Source organism: Calidris pugnax, unplaced genomic scaffold (genome assembly GCF_001431845.1).
Source record: "Calidris pugnax isolate Ruff unplaced genomic scaffold, ASM143184v1 scaffold39, whole genome shotgun sequence".
NCBI lineage: Eukaryota > Metazoa > Chordata > Aves > Charadriiformes > Scolopacidae > Calidris > Calidris pugnax.
The window spans coordinates 2,839,679-2,859,654 of NW_015090828.1; the positions used below are offsets into that span (position 1 = coordinate 2,839,679).

Below are 19,976 nucleotides of genomic sequence, written 5' to 3' on the forward strand. Positions count from 1 at the left end.
CCGATCTCCCGGCGGTTGGCTGAGGGGGGCGCGCGGCTCGGCCGTTGGCTGAGGGGGGGACCGTTGGGGCGGGAGCGGGCGCCCCTCAGAAGGGTCGGGCGGGGGCCGCCGTCCGGGCTCTCCCTCTCTCTCTACCCCCGGCGGCGCCCGCCCGCCTCCTCCGCCTTTCCATCAACACGTGCCGTGGGCGGGAGGGCTGGCGGGGCACCCCGGGAAAAAAAGTTGGCCGGGAGGAACTAGCCGGGCCTGCTTTTCCTCCCCCGGAGTCCCTCCTCGGGCGGGAGCGCAGGCCGCAGCCAGCCGCCGCCTGAGCGAGCTTGTCGCTAGGCTCTTTGCCCCGCTCGGGCACCCGCCCCCAGCCCCGGGACCCAGACGTTATCTTACTCTGCCGCCGAGAAGGGCTTTCCCAGCGAAGAGGGTGCAGGAGCTCCTCTAGGAAAGGCCAGGAATGGCGTGAGCACAAAAAATGGCCAAGTAGGTGTCATGGAGGCACTGCTGGCCAAGAAGAGGGAGTGAGACGTGAGAAGCAGCTAAGGCTGAATATGGCTGCCGGGCGGGAAGCTCCATCCAGATGCTGGTGGAGTTGGCGCCATGGAAAATGGACAAGCTGCCAGGATTCACAGAGTAGGTGGGGTGGAGGATTACCGTAGCAGCTTTGATGTGAATTAAAAAGGGGCCTGTGCGTGAGCTGGGGTGGGCAACGAGCAGGCAGTGGTGGAACAGCACAGGGAAAATTGAGGGCCTCAAACGGGCCTTTTAGCTTTGGGAAAAATAGTTCCAAAAAGACTGATGTTGCAGTGCTGTATGAGGGATAGAATTCTGTTGCAAAGGACAGAATTGTTTGTTTGCTTTTTTCCATTTCCTGTATCTCTAAATGAATAAGCTCAGTTAGTTAGATTGGAATACATTATAACTTCTGCAGGGAGCTGCTTTGCACACTGATAAGGTTGCTGAAGGCCATGATTTGCATTGCATTTCCAAGCTCTTCATCATTAGGACAAATTAGCAAAGTAATAATTTGTCTGTCTGTCTTCAAGTGAGGTCTCCCAGCAGCAGCGCAGAAGGAGCTTTAATGACAGTATGTCATATGAGGAGGAGGAGATTGCACAGTTCCCACCTGGGCTGCTGTTTTCAGTCTTTCACTCAATAAAGGGGCAGCAGTTGTGCTGTTGACGTGGTCTTGCCTTTCACTTACCCTGTCACTTGGTTATTTTGAGTCAATAACTTTGTATGCAAAGCCAACTGCAGGGGGAAATGAAGATAATATGTATCTCATAAACCTACTTGATTTCCCATTGCTGCAGACCAAAACACCCTTTAGGCCTTAAGGACACACCAGCAATTGCTAGTGTCAAGATGCCTGCCCAGATAAACTGTTTCTAGAGAATAACCAAATGGGAAGCAATCTTGCTTATCGGTGCCAAATAGCCACATGTGCATATACTGTGGGAAACCCTGGCTCTCTTATTTTGTTGACGTCTCCAATCTAGCTCCATTTTTGTGTGTTAGTATCAGATAGGACTTGTAAATGTTGTGTACTCCAGAGTGGCCACCTCTGAAGGTAGGATGAGAGCACTGGCTCTGCAATATCATTCATGTGTGTGGTGCCCACGGATCTTTAGGCGAGTGCTTAGCCTGCATACTACCCTATATAGCAAAACAAAAGAGCAAGTATAATTTCAAACCTATCAACTTCACAGACTCCTTTAAAGTGTAGGCAGTTAAAGGCACACCTAGTAAGTGTAGGTGGCCAGGTACTACGGTGATAGGCATTTAAAAATACAGGTCTTGTCTTACTAGACTTTGAGAAAATTTTTTCCAATGACCATCATCCAGAAAAATCTGTCAGTGTCCAAAACAAAGACAGCCTGCAAGAAAGACAAAATCACAGCTTTCATGCCAAGCAATACAGAACTTGTATGCTTATGTTTATAATTTCAAAGGAAAATATGAGTCTGCTGTTCTTCCACTCTGTCTACTATCAGATTATAGCAACAGAATAGACACTCAATATGGAAGAAGAATGCAACATGCGTGTGTGTGCTCCCAACCAGAACCAAAGCTGTTAGAGCTAGCATCTCTTTAAGTAATAATCTGTGTGGTAATACAGTCCTGTGCTTTTCAGATGTTGGATATTGATTTAAATCCAGTATGCATGAATTTAGCAAAAACCACTAGCCTTGAAATTAATCTGATCCCTTGTGTGAAATGGATCGAATACTTTCATCCAATTGCTGGTGAGTAAATTTGCACGTAGCAGAAATTGCCATTTTAGCTAGTACTTCTCAAGGCACTCAGGCACTGAAGATAAAACAAGTGATAATCCCTGTCAGGTCAGAAATAGTGTTGCTGAGGACGAGGTTTGCATTGCCATGGCCACTATGCCTATTCTCCGCATAAACGAGCACTGTGTGAATACTTGTCTCAGTCACAGAATAAAGTCAGTAAAAGCAAACTACATCCTAAAAATATTAGGGCTGCAGGAGACAGAACTGAATCTTGATCTAAAATGATGAATCATAACAAACTTAAAAATATTTAGATTGTGATGAATGTCTGATGAAACATCACATGGGAAGTACTGGTGTCTTTCAAAACAGTGCAGTACTGACAATATGTTTCCAATTTCATACAGGTATAAATCGTCATTTTTGAAACATACAGATTTACAACAGAAGTATGAAAACAATGTGAGTAGACTAAAATTCCTTATTTACAATTGTACAGTGGCCTGTGTGGGAGGAGGGGATTGCTGACCATTCTTGACATGTGAGATGTTCAACCTGATGGTGGAAGAGTTTTTCTTTACTCACTGCCTGAAGAAACCAATTGTATTTTCCTCAACTGAAATTAACTGTGGAAATTCAACCTAAGACTTTTGTCAAGTAAACCACAAAGAGTCAAATCTGAGTTGTTTTGCTTTGTTTACCTTGTGGGATAGGTAGAGATAGATATCTATTTAAACCAGAAGATGAACGCTTTAGGTGATAGGCACTCAGAAAGACAGAGGGTTACCGTGAGCTGGTTAACAGTAACAGACATCTCACCTGGTGAACATTTTAGGAATCTGCAAAAACTCAGACTCATCAGGTTTTGGTACCATGAGGTATTTATTTTTTTAGTTGAGCAACACTCAAATCACAGTACTCTGAAAATAAACATGTTCATTGGACATTTGGCCAGGATGGGATGTAGAAGTCTAACATGAAATATGGAAGAAGCAGTTCAAGACTGACAGTCATGATGAAGAGAGCTGTATTTAAAAAAGTTAAATCATTAATTGGATAGTCTTCCAGCTGCTTTCTTTGTCATTTCCTCTCCAGGAATTTCTTATTAGTTCTTGGAATCGCTTGGGAACTGCAAATCTTAAATATCAAAAGATCTCTTAGAGCAAAGAGGTATATGTAGGGAGAAGGCCATCCATGTAATAGGACTTTGATCTTTGTAGATCCTTCTTCCCTTCAGTGTCTGGAATTCATATGTCTTAAATCTGTGATACAAATATATTTTTGAAAACTGTTTGCAATTAGATGAGTACTTCTCTGTTACTGTTACCAAAATAAACATTGCATGTTACATATTAAAAAAATATTGCCCTTCAGCCAGGGACACAATTTTTTCACTTAAAATGACATGAATTTGGCTTTGTCTTTTTTTTTCAGAATTATTTTATTATTTTACTTCAAATCACATTCTTTTGATTATAAATGTATTGAGTTCTCTGTCACTTAGAAATGTCATGGATATTAAGTGTTTTAAAGGTAAACATAATTAATTCAACAAGACAGAATCAAATATGTGAAGAAAGGTGTTTTTTAAAAATTTCTGCTAGTGAAGCACTGATAGTAAAAAGGCAAAAGTATTCATCAGCCCTGTAAGCCCTGGCCAACCTTCAGTCCAATAAGCGTGATGTGGAACTGAGCACAGGGCAGCACTGGAGAGCACTGGAGAGCCACTCCAAACAGCTCCATGTGCAGAGCGCAGGCACAAGGAAACAGGAAACTCTTCCCACAGCTTAAGCACTTGGTGTGTTTCGGGGTTACTTCTGGGTTTCTGCAGACCAGATTCTTCTTCAGCCTTGTGCAGGTGGACAGGGAGGAAGGAGAACCTAATGGCTATTCCTGTCATATGCCTTAGGCAGCTGCTGCAGGATGTGAACTGATTCCTTATTGAGCTGTGCAGCAGGGAACTCAATTGCATCTTGCAAAGGGCTGTAGTAATGCGACCACTTTGCCTGATATGACAAGTGATGTAGAACACATTTTGCCAGTCAAGAACCAAACTTTCTGTTGCTTTTCCTGTTTCTTCTTCTATGCCTAGTTGAGCTATATGTTTCTGTTTTTATGGATTGCCAGGTACAAAAGCCATATTGCAGTCTTTTCACCAGGCCATAATAAACCTTGAGACAAGTCTCCTTATGAATACAAAGAAACATTTAAAATTATTTTGTTTTTCTTAAAGCCAATGTCAGGTAGTCAGATCTTCATAAGTCTAACACAGAAAAAGGAAATATTTGGAGGCTCAGCAGAGGCTACACCTGGGTGCTTCACTCATATCAGTTTGTTTGGAGAATTAGTAATATGATTTTCCCTAGATGCATGCGAATAAAATCTTGAAAGTCTTCGTTTCCTCTGAGAAGATTAATTATTTAGATTTAGACTCTAGTGCTGATTTTAAAATTTATATTAGGAATTAACTATCGGTCTGCAGTGCTAAATGATCTACAAGGAAGTTTTAATTATTAGCTTCTCTCTGAGAATAGTTATATCTAAGATATGTTTGTGTTCCTCCACCTTTTATTGTAAAAGGTATTTGTTAGTTTCTTTTACGAGTTTGAATATTCCTTCGATCCAAAACCACATTGTATTAGTATTTCTGCTATTGATGCTGAGGCTTCATCCCCTCAAGCTTTTGTAACAAAAAATTTGCTTCTTGATAATGATCCTTTTCAGCAACAGAAAGTGAACCAATGCTGAAAGAGGAAATGTTTTATAAACCTGCTGTTAAACAAGTAGAATTCTTTTCAATACAGCAAATTTCTGCCTTGGTATGTCTGACAGCTTTGTCCTCAAGAGGCGTGGATTTAAGTGGATGTGTTTCTGGCAGCTGTAGTGGGTAGTGTAGAGATCTACAAAGATGGACATTTATGAGACTGAAAATGCTATGTTCTTTCAAGCTTGTTAGAATGAAACAAATGTGAATCCTTATACAAAACAAATTAACCAATTAATTTCCAATAATTAAATCCTTAGTTTTTTCTCAGTCTAAACATACTTTTAACCACGAACGTGTAGCTGTTAAATAAGAACAAATGCAGCAAAATACTGTCATTCTCTTTTTTTTCATATTCTAGCAAAACCAAAATAATAAATGTCTACTAAATGAATAATAAGAAAAGGATATGCTTGTGTATCAGTCACAGCAGTCAGCTAACATGTCTGAAAATAGGTAATGAAGCTAAAAGCATAGCAATAAAGCTTTCTCCCTTAGTGTGTGAGATACTTGAATACCTACTAGAACTGAAACTTGAACAAATTAAAGAAACACATAGAACTGAAAGCAAATCCTGACAAATAGTCTATAACTTCCTTTGCTTCCAATGAGAAATTGGCCTGTGTCTGCAGATCTCCGGATTTGGCAGCTATACATAATTCAGTTTAAACTCCCACTGGCATCAGCAAAAAATTACCTGATTAGGGATGCAGGATTGGATCTAAGATAATAGCATATTAAAATTCCACTGTAAATTCAAAAGCTACTAATAGAAATTAAATCCCCCAAAATATCAAATGTTCAAAGCAGTTGAATAGTTTTCAGTGTACATACTCAAAATGCTAAACAATAGTAGCTATTGCATGTGTGACCATCAGGAAATACAGCTGTGCTTCTTTGTGTTAGAATTAATTACTTCCGTTGTATATAAAATTGAAAGTATTGGTACTCTGGGGCGGAAAAAGGATATCCTGATACACTGCTCCTATTTCCTTACTGAAGCCTATTACTGAATGTTTCACCATTAATTCAGTTACAATGAATTATCCTGCGATGAATAAAGGAAGGGTAGCTTGGGTGGTTAATTGCTATGCTAAAAGCTACTTTTTCTTTGCATTTTCACTCTCCTACATGTTTATCTCATTTTACTCCTTTCACATGTGCCCTGTTTGATAGCAATTGTTCACTTTTAAGCAGTTGCACGTAATAATGAATAAACATTCACTTAATTATCCTTTGACTTAAAGATTGTTGTATTAATTTGTTTGTGTGTTATGAGATCAGAGAAAGCAGAAAACTTTGTTGCTGCCCTTTAAAGGAATGAACAAAATCTTCCCAGCTTAAGTATTTGTGGCCAGGTTCTCTGAAGCTGGCATACAGAGATGTAATTTATACCTTTCCGTGCCAGTGAATTTCCCTAAACTGGAAAGTGATGAGGCTTCTTACCCAGAGTTAGGGAGGAGTAGTAACAGCCCAGCATTTCTCTGTTATGCATTCTTTATTTTTTTTGGTGAGACTCACATAGCAGCAAAAACTGGTTGAGTTTCTTCTAAATAGTGCAAATCTGGACCTTAAGGATATATACTGTCCCCAGCTTTTAATACCTACTTTCTAGTAACACTGACTCTTTCCTTTTAGAGAACTACTGAACAGAGAGCAACTTAGGAAATCAATGAAGCCTCCAACAACCACTAGCCAGGTAAGTGTATAAAAATTGGATAATATGTTACGTATTTGCTACTAAGAATTTAATCTCTTGGGATACTCTTCTTAACCTCAAAGTCCCTGGTTGTGTGCATAGGTGTAATTACCACCAGTAGATTGTTTCCAATCCATTATGAGTAACACAAAGCTAAGTAAGAGACATGGGGGAAATGTGGAATACTTAAGTGTGAGCACAGATAAATTCTGCCAAATGATCTTTGCAAGTTTGAATTCAGTCTAGTTGGTGTCACATCGAAGTAACAGAAGAATGGCAACTCAGAAAAGCTGCTATTCCAGAAACTGGTTTACATAATACAGATGGCTGACAATCATCATCTGCATAAAATACAGCCCTATTCTCCTTTTGCTGCAGCAGCTGGCACTGGGAATAGGCTCAAAGGCTAAGTATGCTCTGTCATTATTTCATAACAACACAGTTTAGATTCAGTTATGCTAAATTTGATGTGATAGCTAGAACCTGAATCTCTCTGGCTAGCACTATCACATTTCTTGCAAGGATTTTTTGGCCAGAAGTATGTGCAGTGTAGCATAGATGCTGTGTAGCATACATGCAGTAAAGCAGAAACTTCCAATTAGTGTCATATATATTGTGTGTGCACAATAAATCTCAGTAAAGCTGGTATTTCCAGGATGCAGTAGGCTGGCTGGATACACTCACACTATCAGCACAGCACATTATATTACTTTCTACCTCACATTGTTACACAGCTTACAAGCATGTGTAACAGTAACTTTGGTCAGACTTCCACATGTGCAGACATCATAGGAAATTTATGATGTCTCAGAATCAGTACAGGAAAAAGGTTCCAGGAAGAAAAAGAAAATGGCTCAGGGAACATACAGGCCTAGCAGTGGCATTGGGTACTGCAGAAGAACATTTGGTTGTGAAGGAATATATTTGGTCTTTGTTTATAATGCATAAATATAAATTCCTGAATTCATGTTTTTTAGATAAAGCCTGATTTTGGCAAGTGTGCCCTTCTTTCTGCTCCCACATTTCCTATGCTATCAGGAGCCTAGAGATGTTACCTCATAAAGCACATACACCAAACTGATAACAAAAACTTGGTCTCTACATGCAATCAGTCTAATGCATGATTATCATGTTATGTATAGTAAAGTTATGTATATTATGTAAAGTTATGTATATTACAACAATTTAGGCTCAAATACTGCAGGTATGAAACACATCTACTTAAAGGAAATCAGAGCATTGGTACTGAGTATTTTAATACACATACATGTGCCATACATGCATAAGGAATGCTTGCATTTATCGACATTAAGATTTCTTTAAATCTAACTAAACCTTTATCCCAGCATTATGTTCCAGTCTACATACCATTAGATTTTAAAAGAATTAAAATTCTGTAAATCATTCTTTTGTTCTGAAATGAGATCCTTAATTATGGCTATAGATACTTATTAAGGTTCCCAAGAACCCAAAACATCCTCTTAAATGCACCAGAAGAATAAAACATTCTAGATGAACAGGAAGTTTCCTAGCTTGCTTGTAGCAAGCAGTATTCATTCCACAAGCACTGGAAGAACCATCACATTTATTCAATTCAAAGTTGGTTTTTTATCTATAACTTCTAATTAAAAGAAAAAGATATCATTAATTACATTTCAGAAAGACCTCAACTCTTTCTCTGCAACACTACACATAGTAAAACCAAGTGGAAGCAGAAGAATTTCCATAACATCTTCATCATTAATGAAAATAATCGGAATTCTGAAGTAGTAAGATTAGAAAATACTTTTGTAGTTCAGGTAGATTTATTAATGATACATTATACATACCAATTATTATCTAACAGTTAAAATCTAGCAACTTTTAAAGAAAAAACTTTTTGTTCCGAAGTTTAGCTTTGTTAAAAAAAAAAAAAAAAATGTTCTGCTTGTCCTTCTTACATAGAAAAGTCTTGTGACTCAGTCTGACAGTCCTTATTAGTACAACGCACATTTGTTACTGTTTTCTTTTGATGTAATCTTCCTAAGAGGAGGAGTAACTGTTTTTAACAGCTATCTAAGGGCATGTTTTATAGGCATACAGCACAGAATTTGTGCCTGAATATAATCTGAATCTCATCCTTAACGCTCTGATTTGGCTGGGAGAACAAAGCATTTCATTGTGTATTCAATAATGGTTTCAGCAATCTCATTCACACATTCCTTCCTTTCTTAATCAACAGAAACTGGCTGAATTTAAGATTCAGGATTGGGGAGGGGTGGGGGAAGGAACAATGCCAAAGCCTATAGTTTTGAAATCACCATTTTCTTAAGAGCAAATCATAGTCTCTTTTCTAAGAAGAATCTCTTAATTCACCACTCGTCAGGCTATTTTGCACCATGCCCTTTTGTTATGACCTTTGCTCTGTTCGTTTTTTGCACCCTAATAGCTGGCACAGTGCTATGCTTGTGCCTCTGTTGCTTCTACTTCCAACAGCTGAACTCTCCAGAGATCACAGTGCACAGTTTAGGAACCACTGTCTTGTGCATAGGTTAAAGGCCAGAACAGACAGTCTGCACAACAGCAATTTTGAACTGTCAGAAAATGTCATATGTTCTGTTCATTCTTTTGAATTGCGTTTTCCCTTATTGCACATTGTAAACAGAAATTAGGGCTGTAAAATAAAATCAAAGTGCACAAAGTTGTGATTCCTGATGCTGTACTTTGTAATGCCAGCTAAAGCCAAGCCTGTCAATTTATCTTAACTTCTTAATTAGGTTTAATATAATTAGTTGTATCTTTAAAAATCCTGCATTCCTGAGGGGGGTGGATTAGGAATGCACAAAATGGCTGTTTTCATAAGCCACACTGTTATATGAAGATATCCTTTCATTTGGAAGTATTTCTTGGCACTAGAGTTCAATGAGAATGTTTAAAAAATTTTTAATATTATTTAAAGTCACTTCTACTAAGAAATGGAAGAACACCCACCTGAATTTATGCAATCAAACTTTGTTCTCAGATGCATCGATGTAACCGAAGACAGAATTTACTCATTCCTTATAAAGTTACTATAAACAGTATTTGTTGACACAATAAGGTCTGTGACTATACAAGTCTTGCTAAGTTGCAACATGTACTGTTAGTATACGTCTTTTAAGCATACTAACATTTGTTTGTTTAAAACAACGTTATTTGGTTAATAAAACATTCAAGATTGATATACAATAAAGTGGAAACCAATGCTTTTAATTTTTATTTTCAGGTCTGAAGTATAGAGTACAAGCTTGTGTATGCTTTCTCATCAGTATTGCATGGCTGAAGCTGTCAGCTGTTCACATGCCATATTAATAAATATGCCCAAATCATAAAGCATTAACTGTATTTGTACATTGCTTTTATTACTAGACTGTTTAACTCATGTTGGCACAGATAATCCATGCAAGGTAGTTACTCACACCTCATAAACCACACTACATTCTGTTTCTGAAAGAACTAGGAACTTAGGAAAAAATATATATCTAAAAGCAAGAGCACTTGTGGCATCAAGTCAACATGTCAATATGTTATAAAACCTAGACTTCTAATATGATCACTGCAGGCAAGAAATCACTCAGTTTCAAATTCTAATGTTTATAAATACTAAACAAATTAATATTTGCTACCAGGAGACGAATATTGCAAACAAATATTAGCGTGCCCAGCATTAGACACTAATGAGTGTGTTCAGTTCTGTGGACATTGACATTATTAAACATAAATACGAATAATCTCTAACAAAACATTTCACCCAAAGTACTGACCACCGAAGGACCAAAATAGAATATTTTTCCTGTTTTTGAATTGATTTTAGAAATGTGTAAATCCAATATAGTAAAAACTAACTTTGAAAAAAAGAAGTCATAACAGTGGGTTTTTTTCCAGATAATAAAAGCAGTCTTCTTTGGAAACATTTTATTTACTCTGTTCTGCAAAAAGAACAGAAAAAGTGAAAAAGAAACAAGATCATTTCTGAAGCCTTTGAAAAATTATTGAATAATTAGATATTGAAGTTATTAATTAGATAAAGGACTAGTCTTTTTATTTGATCATTCAGAGGTGCAGTATCTTTGTTTTATTATGTAAAACCCCACGTTAATTAGAATGAAAAGAAATATTTAGAGGAACTTAGGATTTGTCCCAGGCATCTATTACAAGACATAAAACATAAACAAGTACACATTATTCATCTTGCATATTTTTGTACAGCGTTTATGTTCAGTGATAGTTGAAAGGCCCTATTCTGAATTATACATATATATCTATGCATCTTTCCCCCTTCCATATCACAAAGGTGACATGTGGCAGAAGAGTATCAGCAGTTATGTGGTATTCTACCCCTGTGAATGTTAAAATACTACATTATTATTCACAAATTTCTGGTTCAGATATGTGCAAAAATTATATCTTAATATAGATATCAAGGGCGGGTAAGTGGATTCCCTATTTTTGGACCACATTATGAAGCAGCACAAGTCAAAACAGGAAATTTATTACATGATAATCCTCAGGGTATCTCTGATCTTCATTCAGAGATATCACTGTACCTCATATAGCCATATGTAAACTAGCTTCAATCTCACTTGCTCAGACACCAGCTGGAGTCAGGGCATGTGTTACAGTGCAGGTTATCTGTCCAAGGAAATTTCCAAGACTCTCTCAGGTTGGTACGGCTCCCAGTGAAGTCTGTGCTGCTGCATGTTCACTGTTGCCGCCCCACAAGCTAGCTCAGCTATGCTCACATACATTCCATTCACCTTTCTGCAGAACTGACTTCAAATTTACTAGATTGGATCCTGTGTACCCTTTGCTCACCCCTTCTATTCAAATTATCCCTCTGACTATTGTGAGCTACTTGCACCCTAATTTCTTGCTTCAAGCCCTTTCCCTGACTGTAGTGAGTCATCCTGGCTATTCCCCCCCTTCCTCCCCCTGCCCCACCCCAACTATCTAACATATCAACTTAGGGAAACTGGCCCTAGGTAACTAGCTATTACCCCTCCTCCAACCCCAGCTTCAGAAAGGGTTTCCCATTTCCTCAATGCCTCATCTTTTCACACTCAACCAGAGGCCCCCAGAGCCCCTACATTTGGCTGCCACTGGTGCTCTCCCTTCTCTGATCCAGGCCTCCTTCCCCTTGTCCGTCCCAGCAACTCACAGGCTGACCTGGGCCGCTGCAGCTGGCAATCTGGGCTCCCCTGTGAATGTGAAGAAGAGACAGCCCCAGCCATGCTGCCTACCACCATCTCCTCACAGCCTGTACCCCTGCCTTCCATCTCTGGCCATTTAAAATGCTTTATTCATCACGCTGCCAGGGAAGAGGGAGCTTTTAGGGACACTGAGGGGGAAGGTGGAAAGTGAGACACACACATATATACACATATGCAGAGTAGAGGTGAAAGACCTCATGACATTCTCCTGAGGCATCACAAGCCCTAGCATTTTGTGTCCTCCCAAGGAGTCTGACTCCTTGATTTGACGTTGACAGTAAGAGACCAGTCCCAGTCAGTGGGTAGCACAGAAATCTGCCTAAAGAATATCTTCAATGCAGTCTTAGTACATAATACATTGATATGAATTCTCTTAAATAACAGAGAATAATGAACACCATTTTGTTGAATGACATTCAAAAATTAAAAGGAAATCTAGAATTGTCTCACTGTTATGAATGAAGTCAAATATGAGTGAAAAAATATTTAACCTCCATGATTACAATTTTTTCCTCTAGAGAATAATATGAGCCAGATCTTTGGATTTTGTAATCAATGGAACCATATTCACACCAGCCCAGCACTGACTGAAAACAGAAAATTTGTTTGCTATAGAAAAAAAAGGCTTTGCATATAATGTACTAGTGTTTTAGAATAATTCATGCATACAAAAGTCTGACCCTGTAGAACTCAGATCAGATCACTGCTAAGATCAGCAAGAACTAAGGTACCTAACTGAATAAATACAGGTCATACCTGTCAAAACTGCCAAAGGCAGTTCAGGTTGTTATTTTTGTCCAAGATGCGGACTGCCTGCAGCTAACTTAACTCTCATTTCAGAACTCCAAATTACTTTTATTCCTCCCCCAAGCTTTGGGTAGTTTTTAATCTCTGAAAAGACACATCAATTTTCTACCCATAGGAGGAAAAAGGCAGACAATGCTATGTAAGGTCTTTTTACCTAAAACACAAGGTAAAATAGGGTGCAGATGGCACCAGAATGTGGCCCACAGAATGCATCCGCAGCCTCAGAAATACTAATTCAAAACTGTCTGTACTGCATGCTGTCAACACACAGATCATAATTCTCGCTTAAACAAATTAATAAAACTTGAATAGTGATCAGACTTTCCATTTTAACTCTATTTTGTATCAGACAGAACTGCTGTCACCAATACAAAAGTCATTGATATTTAAAATTAAAAATTCAAAAGTATTATCAGTACTGCAAGTATTGCTGTTTTGAAAAAAAAAAAACAAACACCCAACATTTTACAAATAACTGTTTGAACAACTTGAAAGTTGTTCTTAAAATATTAAAAAAGATGACTGCATGGTTATCCTAATTGTCAGAGCCTATCAACTGTTTTACAATGGCAAATACTACTACAGTTCAGGATGTGTTGCATTTAAACTAACAAAAGTAATAAATATGTGCCTGTGGTGTTATGCTGCCTTATGAATTTTTAAATTGATGTTAATTTACTATAGATTAAAAAAAAAGATGCTCTTTTCCTAACTATGTGGGATAAAGTAGGGAACTTTTGCAAGCTATCTCCCACTTCCTAGCTGTGCTAGATGATGTGTGTCTTCTGTGTTCATCAATGTGAAGATCCAAATGTAGATTCCTACCTCCCACTGGTATCAATGAGAATTAGAAACCAAAGCGCTTTGAGTATTTTTTTGTTCCTTATGAATTTTTAAATTGATGTTAATTTACTATAGATTAAAAAAAAAGATGCTCTTTTCCTAACTATGTGGGATAAAGTAGGGAACTTTTGCAAGCTATCTCCCACTTCCTAGCTGTGCTAGATGATGTGTGTCTTCTGTGTTCATCAATGTGAAGATCCAAATGTAGATTCCTACCTCCCACTGGTATCAATGAGAATTAGAAACCAAAGCGCTTTGAGTATTTTTTTGTTCCATACGAGGAAAGGAAAACCGGTTTCAAATTAAAAGCTGGCCTTTCCAGCCAGCTCTGTTCCATTCAATTTAAGAGCAATTTGGAGAAAGCCAGTTGTCCTTTTCCATTATAATTTGAAAGTGAACTAATCTACTGTGCACATATAAACCAAGTGCACTAGCAAGGTTGACCCAATGTGCTTTTCTCAATCTTACTGGGCTATGGAAGGCATTATTCTGTTTCCACTTTATTTTCAAACCAAGTTACAGATTGTCTCCTAGGCTTCCCAGCTACATATGGATTCAAGGCAGACTTCTTACTTGGAAAGAATCTAAAATGTTTGATGCTATGAGGTAGCACCACAATATAATGGAATAGCACTCACTTTTCATAGAAGAAACCCTAATCTATTTATTTCCCTTAGGAAACGCTAATCTATTTATTTCCCTTTGAAAGCTATGGCCTTTCGTTCTACAGATTATTGTACATGTGGCACTTGCTCATTCTTGTTATGAAAGAAAATGACTTATTACAAAAGGACTTTTCCAGTTGTTTTTAAACACTAGTGTGTGGTCTAAGCAGTAAAACTGCTGAGGGTAGTTAATTTGAAATTGTATTTGCGCATTACTTTTTATATTACAGTTTTTACTTAATTTCAATATTTTCCCCAACTGTTGCTCTAAAAATGGACTAGTTCATTTGGTAAGTTTTTGTATGAACTTTGCAAAAGCATGTTCTGCATTTAAGAATGAGGTTAAACTTAAACTTCAGAAGTATCAACTTTCTAGCTTTTACCAGGAGAAATGCTAGCCATGTTTATCAACTTTATAATTGCCCAGTTATTCATCTGTTTTTCCCTAGCGTTACTGACTATCAACTCTTCTTTTAAATATTGATGGCATGGGCATGCTTCTTGCATAGTGGCTTATCCTTCTTGGAGTAGAACGGCTGACCTTCCAAATTCACATGGCATACCTAGAATTAATAATAAATACAATCAGGAATCATTTAAAAAAAAAAGAGAGAGAGAGAAAGACATGATTATCAATTTAAACTGTAGCCCTCTTCTGCCCACACATTTCTTTGGCAGAAGCACATCTGATTTCCTGGATCAAAGTGCATTTCCTACTTCACGTTGAGGTTAGGCTCTGGCTTGCATCAGGTCTCCTCTAGTTCACTATTTGTAGTTCACTAGTTTCTATTATAATGAAGTCAGGGTACCTGATCCCCTAGGAAGCTTCGGCATGTCCCAGCAGTGCTTGTGGAGACTATCTAAGGATAGTGGCACACACAAGCACATGCAGCTAGCTCAGACTTTATCCTGTCACATATGATTTTATAAAAGTTCTGGTTTAGGTGCCATGGCCCCAGGATACTTTTAGATACTCGTTCCTATTATTACTTTGTCTTGGTACAAGTGCTTATTTGATTGAGTCATTCAGACAGCCGATATCATTGAAAATTAATTACTTATTCTTACCAGGTTATTCTTCAACCCGTAAGAGGGTTGTCTGGCTGGCTGCATAAGTGCCAATGTTGACGTAACAAAGCATGTAGGAGCTCATGGCCAAGGCAGGGAAGGATGCATGTAGGAGCTCATGGCCAAGGCAGGGAAGCCCAAGTTTAGATCAGCTTAAACTGCCCTGAAATTCTACAGATACCTACACAGGGTAGCACCACCACTTGCAAGGTCACAGTTGACTAGAACCGCTTAAGGAAGTCAACACATCGGAATCTAGGAAAAACAATAACTGTTGTCCCTAATGCTTATAGCAGGCTTAAGACCAGTGAGTGATAACATCAGTGATATGCTACTGCAAGCGGGAGGAAAATCACGTGAAAGGATATTCAGATAGCATATTAGACATTGAGTCGTGTGTTTATTTGCCTTTGACTTAACCCACTGAAAGAAAGTTAGCTCCTAACAAAAAATGCTGTGAGAACTGCATTAACAAAACTAGCACCTCCACAGAAAATTGGGTTGCTAATTTAAATAAATACATAAGAATACAGTTAAATGAACAAGCAAAAAAGAACATGAAATATTCAGAGAAAGTATCTTTTATAAGGCACTAATAGCTGTTAGTTTGTGAAGGAAACTCGCCGTCTTAGTATTCCTTTCTGTTAGAGTTTCAAAAAGACTTCAATTTTCACAGGGTATTTGTGTGTCACTCGCTTCCGTGTACCCTTGAAAGACCAGTAGCTAGTTTAGCTTTAGATATTTATAAACATTTCTATACTTCATGCTCTTCAACCTAAATTTTAGAGTTAACAAACATTAGAAATTGTCACTGTCATTTTTGGTGTGGCAAACATACTATTTTTAGCTAATTAGAGGTTCTAGATATTATTACCTTAGGAATAATATGTTGTAGAGCAACACAGCTGTATTAGAACCATATGAATAGTACTCTTTGTCATATGGATTTTACTACTTTGTGTGCAGAGTGTGGGAATATGGCCACAGTATATAGCTGTATACACACCACAGATTGATGAGTTTGACCAACTTCTATGCTAATTACTATTCATTCTCTCTAAACAGACTCCTTTTTGCAAGTTTCAACAAGCATTCTGCATGGAAATGCAAACGGCACCGCTTTGTAAGTAAGATTATGGCTATACTGTTCAGTACGGTGTTAATTTATTTTAAATCCTGCTTTATCTTTATTTGGTAAACATTGGAAAGAATAACAGCAATAGTGATATGTATTACTGTATGTACTCTAAAACTGAATGCTTTATTAGAAAGCACTCACTTGTGATGGTTCAAATTTAATAATTCTAGTGAAATTCAATCCCTCTGCATCCTTAAGCACATGTTAGTCATTCCTGCTTTCAGGTTTTCTGATGCTACTTCACAATTTATGAGCATAAAGAAAGGAGATAGTATTTGGTATAGAACCTACAGCACAAATGAAGCAGGTATCATGCCAAGTATGTCCAAGAGCTTCAATGAATTTATCTCCAGCTTCAACAGGATAATCACAGCCATGGCATTTTGTGCTGAACAAAGCAATATAATCTAAAATAAAACAAAAAGCAAACTTAGAACAAACTCTTAACATAATTATGTTAAAACCAAGAGAAATAGAAAGTTTCCTGAAGGTGAATTTTTGGATTGTTTTTGCTGTTTCCTACTACATTCACTGAAACACTCATACTGAAATTTGTTTATTGTCTTTCCATTATTTGAATACAAACTCCTGCAAAACCCCACAGCAGCACAACAGTTGTCATTACAAACACAGAAAACAAACAAAAAAATTCATGAAATTTGAACTTTTGTTTCTCACATTAGTTTTAAATTAGCTTTAATGTGTGTAGAAGCTATTCATAAGGACAAATATGGCCATAAAAAACACAATCTAATGGCCAGTGAGTGTTACCTTAAGGGTGGATTTTAAAACATCATTTAAGTTTCCGTGACTGGATTTATGTTCTGTCTGCATTAAGAGCGAATATTATGGAAACCCCATACTGGCTGGTTAATACATCTTTACTTTGATTATCAAGTGCAATTTAGAAAGACTTGACATTGGAAAAGATTAGCAGAAATTCTGAAGTTATATGGAATTTGTGTGAGTCATTAGAGGTTATGGCAAAACTTCCAATTTTAAAAGGTAGGTGCCAAGTCAGTCATGCTTTATGGTTTTCATTCTTCACTAAGAAGATTCTTAGTGATTTTTACCCTGATTTTTTATTTTTAAAATTTGATTTGTGGAACCATAAGGAAGAAATCTCCAGAGAAAAGTAGACCAGAAGCTCATTAAATGGACAAGGCGAGTCTTACAGAGGGACTACCACTTAAACCTTAACCTGCCTCCTGACCATGTCAGGCAACTCATTTGCATAGCAACCACCATTTATTAAACCATATTACGCTTTCCATATTTTGGGAAAAACTGGCCGTTTCCTTTCTTAGTTGGCAAGAAGCAGTTCATTCATTGCAGCACTCAGAAAACAAAATCTGCACTACCATGTGTTGCACATCTGAGCTGAGCTATTTTTTCATATATGTTGGTTGATCAGTTTTAGGGTGAGGTAGCAGTATGAGAGGTGATAATTCAAGCAACTTAGTAGAGATAATGTGGGCGGCCACCCACACATACTGTATAAAAGCCCTACCAGAAACCTAGAAGAAGAATTTTTCACTCCATAACATGTAGATTTCTAGTGAGCAGAATCTGCCAGGGAAGGGAAGAGGGTGGGCAAAAAATGTCTAGGGAGAGAAATGGCAGGTAAGTATTGTAATACATAAGGGAGAGAAATGAGGTAAAGGCATTCTGGGACACAGAGGAAGAGACCAGCTCTCTGCTAGTCAATCATATAAAGTGGAGAAAAATACAGAGAGGGAAACACTTGTATATGCAGAGAGTGGAAACAAAATCCATGCTGGATGGGTAACTGATTTAATTTTGTTCATCAGCTGATTTATTCTTGCTTTGCTTCCATACAATAGGAAGCACACAATTACTGAGCAGAACTGTCCGGTTCGCTGTACCTTTCTCACAATAAGGTTCCCCATCCTCCATGTGAAAGAGGCTATTCCCAAACGGCATCTTACAAGCAGCACAGACAAAGCAACTTGTGTGCCAAGTCTGTCTTAGGGCGTGCATCACTTCCTGCAAAACAAACAAACAAACAAAAATCTCCAGCAGAATAGCATGCCCTGCAACTACCTACTGGAGAAAAATACAAGGCAGAGATGCTCTATATTTTTCCTTTCTGTATCAGCCAATTCCCCTCCTCAAAAGAAAGAAACATGACAGAAATTGGAGACCTTTGGAAAGAAAGAGGAAATAGGACTGCAAACTTTCTAGAACAATACATTTGCCAAAATGAAACAAAGTTCAGCCAGCTGTTTGCATCAACATGCCCAGTCGCTGTTGCAGGATAGATTCTGCACAAAGATTCTGATTATTTTCTCCTTTGTTTTCACATGACTAGTATGAACTCTTCAATGCAAGAGTATAAAGAGTAATGAATTCAATGAAGAGTAATTTTCTAAAACCAAGAAATGCATGCAGTTGATAAGCAATTTAAGTCTGATGTTTCAAAATAATTTAGATTATGTACTAATTTCTCTAAGCTTCTCACAAGAATACGAACTAATGTGAAAATCTAAAAGAAATAAAATAGGTTTTTTCAATTTTAACTTTTGCTATTAGCAAAAATGAGTGTGTGTGTCAGTTCCTAGGCCACGTGTTCATCACAAAAACCCCACATTCTATGCAACTGATGTTCTCTTGAGCTGAGTATCCAGATTGTATCAGCCTTTTCTTCTATCCAGTATGAAGCAATCTCTATTACTGCTTCATTCTTATCTTGTCATACAGAAGTCCTCCAAGTTTAAAAGCTGCTGTGCTGGACTCTGATGCTAATTTGTCATTCTTACTTGTGCCCAAGACAATGTTCGATAGTGTATCTCTGTCAAACAGTCCAGATTTCAAAGGCCCAGCTGCGTAACTGGTGTAAATTAATTTAACTTTGTTAGCTTCAGTGAAACAGCAGTGATTTACACCAGCTGACAATCCAGATCCTATTTTATGTTGCTTCCAATTGTATATGTAGACTCTGATTCTCTTTTAAAGATTATTTTTAATCTCCATTGACTATGACAAAAGGGATTTAAGTCCTCTTTCATCCTTTCAATGCAGTGAATGGACAAAATAGTCTAATTTATGTTTGCCATATATCTCATTAGAGAATCGCTATTTGAGATTCATTAACTTCTGTTACTGTTTGCAAAACAACTATCACTGATAAATAGGCTTGGATTCATTTATGAACCTCACTGAGCTAAGAAGCAAGAAACAGATTGAGAAATCTTATTAATATAAATAGAGGCAGCTGGCATCTTTGCTATTTTCCTGATGAAAATCCATAATGGGGAACTGCTATGTGCCAGCATTAATTAGGTAAGTTAAGTCAGTACTCTGCTGTAAAATTATTCCTATTGCTGCAGTAACAAACAAGACTTGGTTGGAGCCAGAGCTTCACCATAGATTTCTGATGCTGCCATCCCTAATTGGCAATTGCAGAGAAAAGCATCTAGTCTGTCAATGCCATCATTTAGACAGAGGTCTAAAGGTGACAGCTAAGCAGCAAAAAACCAGTGTGGTACTCTTTGCTTCCTCATTGAAGAGAATCA

At 37.8% G+C, this 19,976-nt stretch overlaps 2 protein-coding genes and 1 long non-coding RNA gene across 11 annotated transcripts in view; 1 reads left to right on the plus strand and 2 right to left on the minus strand.

Annotated features, from left to right (window-relative positions):
* BMPR1A (bone morphogenetic protein receptor type IA) overlaps nucleotides 1–403 on the minus strand; it is an 84,474-nt gene extending 84,071 nt beyond the window's left edge. Inside the window, exon 1 of the mRNA XM_014940375.1 lies at nucleotides 385–403. The gene's annotated coding sequence lies outside the window, so the exon portion shown is untranslated. The remainder of the gene's footprint in view (nucleotides 1–384) is intronic.
* LOC106887029 overlaps nucleotides 205–19,976 on the plus strand; it is a 57,363-nt gene continuing 37,591 nt past the window's right edge. For both annotated transcript variants that reach the window (XR_001411779.1, XR_001411778.1), the window contains exons 1-4: nucleotides 205–624; nucleotides 2,636–2,690; nucleotides 6,631–6,691; nucleotides 16,368–16,425. This is a non-coding gene — a long non-coding RNA (uncharacterized LOC106887029). The remainder of the gene's footprint in view (nucleotides 625–2,635; nucleotides 2,691–6,630; nucleotides 6,692–16,367; nucleotides 16,426–19,976) is intronic.
* The window catches only part of LDB3 (LIM domain binding 3), a 119,118-nt gene continuing 113,194 nt past the window's right edge, over nucleotides 14,053–19,976 (minus strand). For all 8 annotated transcript variants that reach the window (XM_014940367.1, XM_014940373.1, XM_014940370.1 and 5 more), the window contains 3 exons: nucleotides 18,327–18,447; nucleotides 16,732–16,847; nucleotides 14,053–14,797 (listed from right to left, as the gene is read on the minus strand). In XM_014940367.1, coding sequence (XP_014795853.1) covers nucleotides 14,708–14,797; nucleotides 16,732–16,847; nucleotides 18,327–18,447 — 327 coding nt within the window. In that variant the 3' untranslated portion in view covers nucleotides 14,053–14,707. The remainder of the gene's footprint in view (nucleotides 14,798–16,731; nucleotides 16,848–18,326; nucleotides 18,448–19,976) is intronic.